The sequence below is a fragment of the Dreissena polymorpha genome, chromosome 2, assembly GCF_020536995.1.
Source record: "Dreissena polymorpha isolate Duluth1 chromosome 2, UMN_Dpol_1.0, whole genome shotgun sequence".
NCBI lineage: Eukaryota > Metazoa > Mollusca > Bivalvia > Myida > Dreissenidae > Dreissena > Dreissena polymorpha.
The window spans coordinates 74,271,319-74,276,649 of record NC_068356.1 but is presented as its reverse complement, the minus strand read 5'-3'; the positions used below and the strand labels follow the sequence as shown (position 1 = coordinate 74,276,649).

The 5,331-nt window shown below is 38.4% G+C and overlaps 1 protein-coding gene across 1 annotated transcript; it reads right to left on the bottom strand.

Annotated features, from left to right (window-relative positions):
- Nucleotides 1–1,518: 1,518 nt before the first annotated feature.
- LOC127869822 (uncharacterized) lies at nucleotides 1,519–2,025 on the bottom strand. Its single transcript, XM_052412480.1, has one exon. It carries the CDS (start codon nucleotides 2,023–2,025, stop codon nucleotides 1,519–1,521), a length of 507 nt encoding a protein of 168 aa, XP_052268440.1.
- Nucleotides 2,026–5,331: the final 3,306 nt, after the last annotated feature.

Below are 5,331 nucleotides of genomic sequence, written 5' to 3'. Positions count from 1 at the left end.
CCTAATACGTCATAGAAATACGACGCTATGAAGTAACTTACGTTGTTTCCATATAAATCCAACGACTTAAAAAGCGCTGTCGCTTTATTTCGCTGCAATTCTAGTTTAAAAAATGCCTACACCGAAGGAGATTAAAGATCCTGTGATCAAATACATAATGTTTTGTGTGACGGTTCCGCCGCGACGTAGACGGGGCTCTGCCATTGTTGTCCCCGGCAACGTTACCGTGCCTATTGCCGTGCCCATTGCGGTGCCCCTTGCACTGCCTGCTGCTCCTCTTTTTGCCCCTGCTGCAGCCGGAATTATGTTGCCTCTAGCGTACTTTAACCCCGGAGCCGAGGGCGACTGCATTGATGTAAGTAGAAATCTAGAAACCCCCTGTAGAATACTGAAATAAACATTTTAAATTTAAATGCGGAATCTCCATTCCCTTGACCGGTTTGGCCGTTGGGGGAGTAGGGGGGGACGACATAATACAGAAATCCTCCTCAAGTCAGGTATGTTGTGTGATGATGAGAGTAATTCATCCATGAGCAAGGATGTCCACTCTTTTACATTGTCCATCAAGCTTTTTTTCTTACGTCCTCGACGTCGACCTTCCTCTGCACCGGTGTTGGTCGTGCGGTTCACCATAAACTTCGACTTCTCCGTGCTGACCTCCATCCGTTATGCTCATGCTCAAGAGTCGGCCGGTGATTATTGAGGTTCACTGCTGGTGCCACCCATTAGGCAAATGGCATCAGCGAATCTCAAGTTGGGGATTGGTCTTACCCAGATGGAGAAAGAGGTGTGGAGGTCATGGAGTCTCCTGAATTATCTTCTCATGGAAAAGGTTGAACGTGACGGGAGAGAGCAGAAATCCCTGACGGACGCCCACTGATGTCCCGGAGAAGACCCCTGATGTCCGTTGAGAAATACTATGCTGCTGGCGTTTCCGTATTCTTGAATGTCTCGCACCAGCCTATCGTCAATGTTGAATCGTCTCATAACATGTCATACGCCATTATGACACAAGCGGTCGAAAACTTTCTTAAAATGAATTAAGTTGTGAAAGAGCTCACGTTGTTGTTGCAAAAATTATGTGCGGCATACATTTCTAGCATTTCCCAAAATGTGTCAAAATCTTTGCCACTTACAAAGAGTATTAACAATAGACCACATATTTATTATACCCATTTTTGGTTTGTAAAAGCTTACAACATGCACTATATGCTCAAATTTCAAAAGATTTATGCATGTATTTTTTGCGACACTGCTCACATTGGTAGGAATATTGTTAGGGACACCTATAGCGTGCTTGCATGTATGTTACTTTTTCAAACTGATTGGCTTTTAAGACATATGGTTCTATTTTTAACTAAATGAACTACATTGGTGTCGCTATTTTTAGGCGGACATAGATTTCGAAATCGAAATGGAACCCAAGCGAAGAATTCCACGCAGACTAAGAGTAAGAATTATCACATTATTCCCAGTCATTAACCATTGTTCATTAACTTCATTTAACAACTTTTCATTTTACGCCAGTATATATGAAAACGCTTGCGTCGGGTGGCGGGTGATGAACGGGCGGGCGGTTGATATGCGGGCGGGTGATGGACGGGCGGGCGGGTGATTGACGAGCGGGCAGTTGATAGGCGGGGCGGGTGGGCGGTTGATGGGCGGCGGGCGATAGATGGGCGGTCGGGCGGGTGATGGGCGGGGCGGGCGGTCAGGTGATGAACGGGTGGGCGGTTGATAGGCGGGCGGGTATTGGACGGGCGGGCGGGTGATGGACGGGCGGGCATTTGATTGGCGGGCGGGCGGTTGATGGGCGGGCGGGCGATAGATGGTCGGTCGGGCGGATGATGGGCAAGTGATGGACGGGTGGGTGGTTGATAGGCGGGTGGGCTGGTGGTTTATGGGCGGGCGGGCGATAGAATGGCGGGCGGGCGGGCTGGTGATGGGCGGGCGGGTTATTAGATGGGCGGTCGGATGATAGTGCTTGTACAAATAATAAATTGGACTGATACGATAACCAGTCATATTTCATAAATAACTACAATTTTGACCTATGGATTAAAAAAAAATATTTGCAAAAAAACTACATCCGCTCTATTACTAAAATAGTTTAAATAGTTTCATCTTTAAATATGACTACACTGCTTCGAATACGTTCAATAACCAGCCAGATCGCCTGATGCACGTTTGAATAATTTCGATTGAATAATTACATTTGCCAAATTAGTGCTGTCTGCTTTCTAATGCGTGGTTTCTGTTCAAAAATTTTGTACACATCAATCTTGATTAAACCTTATATATATAAACATTGCTTTCCATGTGTAAATTAATAAGTTTTTGCTCATGATAATTATTACTTTATTTTATATATAATCATGTTATCGTAAGTATACCATGGTTTTGTGACCATAGCTTATGTACATTTTATTAATTTTTTTTTGCGAACTAACAAAGGACCAAAAGGCCAGGCATAAGTCAATCATAGGTCAAACATAGGTCACTCGTAAATCACTCTTTTACATGGATCACAATGCCTATAACAAGTTTCACGAACGTATCCTTTGTTGCTAATTATGTTATTTCCTGACTCCCTTCATCAAAATGAGATTTAAGAGGATATAATTAGCATATAATAGGACTTTAAATAGGTAAATTATGCGAAAATTAATGTTAATGCGTTGGTTTGGTTTAACCAGTCAAAATAACGCACACGCTTTAAATGTAATAAATCAGGCATTGTCATTTCAGAAATGTAATAAAGAAACTTCATACCGTTAAATTTATTTATAAGCTAAGTCTTTCAATTGATTTGGTTAAAATTACCAATGCGCTGCATCTGTCAGAAATATGATCACATTGCATATATTTGACATTTGATGTATTAACAAATAATGTTTGATTAATATTTATTCATGCTTATGACTATAATATCGTGCATTTTGCAACCGATAATATAAGGTACATTACATTTTGTATTGGAATTTATTTACAGTATGTTAACTGATTTCGAACTGATTTACATTCTTAAACCAGAATATTTTCTTAATAAATGTGATTAGGTTAGTAAACCAAATTGGCTCTAATAATACTGCAATGACTTTTTACCCGTATTAAAATTTTAGGGCTGTATGTAAATTATTATTATTTTTTAATTTTAAACGAAGTTAAATTCGGAAATATTGATAAAAAACACGGCATTTTAGACATATCTGAAGAATTCATCTTATATCGGCACACATACTAGTAATTAATTAATACCATATAATAAAATATTGATTGAACAATAAAAGACATACTAATAATGAACACAAGTGCAATTTTGGCTAAATGAAATCAAGTCGAACCGCATATTGGCGTCTTACACACCATTGTCATAGAATTCAGTGAGACTTAAGTCATGGATGCAAATTTGAACGATATGTTATATATACCCGTGTAATTACAGCACTTGTCTGACGAACAGAGAGCTGCATATCCGGAATATCTCCGCTATGTCCGCCGCCTCACCACCTCGATGGAAGACAACGTCATCTCAGAGAGCCTCTACCGCTATTACGATGACAAAGGCGAGAGCTATGGCGTTGCCTTATTTGCCAATCATTGAATACACAATACAATAATCTGCGTTTTCTTTTTAATGATTCAATTTTGGGTTTAAGAGAATTGTTCATTATAAAAGACGAAACAATTTTACCTACTCGAACATTATGATTGGATTGTGTCCTTTCAACAAAGCCTTAATGTAAGCCATATAGTTCAGATAATCAATTGAAAGGTTGTATGGCAAACTGTATTATGGTCAGTTCTTACTGTGCTTTTTCCTTTTAATTTAAATTTCTAATTCCGTATTCAGTAGCCATTGATCGGCAACAGTCGTAAAATCTGCACAAATCGGTTATGTTCGAAATCCTATCGCCTCAGCAATTGTTCTTGTTTGAATATGCGACCGGTAAGCCATGTTCTCAATCGTGATACATCGGCTATCTCCGGACTCCTCCGTAAGATAGGCTGCTGATCCAAAGTGCAATGTTCTAATACAAATTAGGTTACATAGCATGTACGGTAATGTTTTAGGACTAAGCCAGTGTTAAAACACACTGCTTTATTGCATACTGATAAGAAACACTTCAAGGAACAGAAACAACAATACAAATAAAGTATCATACATATTAAAATACTAAAAGAGTTTTACCGATTTATTTTGAAATATTCATGGTTATTTTCAATCCAATCCAATGTTTATTAACACATGTATTAAGAGACTTGATTTACATGTTGACAAGCTTGGAACATGTTTCTGTTTTCATAGTCGTTAATAACGAAACCGACTTGATGTAAAATGATTGTTTAAATATAAATCAGCGGCTAAATTTAAAGAATTTATATAATGCATTGACACAATACTTGCACAGTAAGAGTTCACTTAATGTCGTTGGTTCTCATCTTCGAACACTGGTATGATTTTTACTGTCGATATATGCCTGTCTTGAGTGCGGGAATCGTATACAAGCCATAAATGGCAGCACATGGAACTTCAACGTGCATATAACTTGTATAAAACGTCATTTATGTTACGTTTATTATGATGTTATTTTTAACGATAATTACAATACTTTTAAGATTATAGGTGGCAAAAATGTTAATCATAAGTAATATTGTTTTGAATCATTTTTCTAGTTTAAAGTGCTACATATAGCTGTGCGTTCGGACATGCTATGGTTTTGATAACATCGACATAGTTTTCTGAATATTTTCCCACTGTTTCCGTACAAATGATCGAGTGAAAGAAAAACATATTGCAATCCATGGCTTTTTAAGTATTTTGCACGTGATACTGTGGTAACCATGGTCAGAATGGTAGACCCGCTGTGATGATTTTGGTATCTTATGGTTAGAAAAAAATGTTTCGTTATACAATATATCATATTACGTGTACATCTAATATTACGTCATAGATTCTTACTCATGTACATGACGCTGCTGCTAATTACGTAATTGATGTTATTTGTATGTACACTTGAATGTCTGGACGTGATCGAAAAAAGTAACGAGGCTCGGCCGATATGTCAACGACACTTGTTATTGCATGTTTAAGTAACACAACATATGCAAAAGATAAAAGAACAAGATGTCGCTTTCTACTTTTAGCACAATCAAGAAATCTGACACTAGGATGTGTCAAAATACATATCCACAGTTTGTCCGTCGTATTTATCACGATATTTGTCCGGGATGCGTAGCTGGCTCACGCTTGACCAATCATAATTTGTTTGTTTGTTTTATTTGTGCATACATGTCAAGCAATTTACAATTCAATGCAATCAAGGCAAT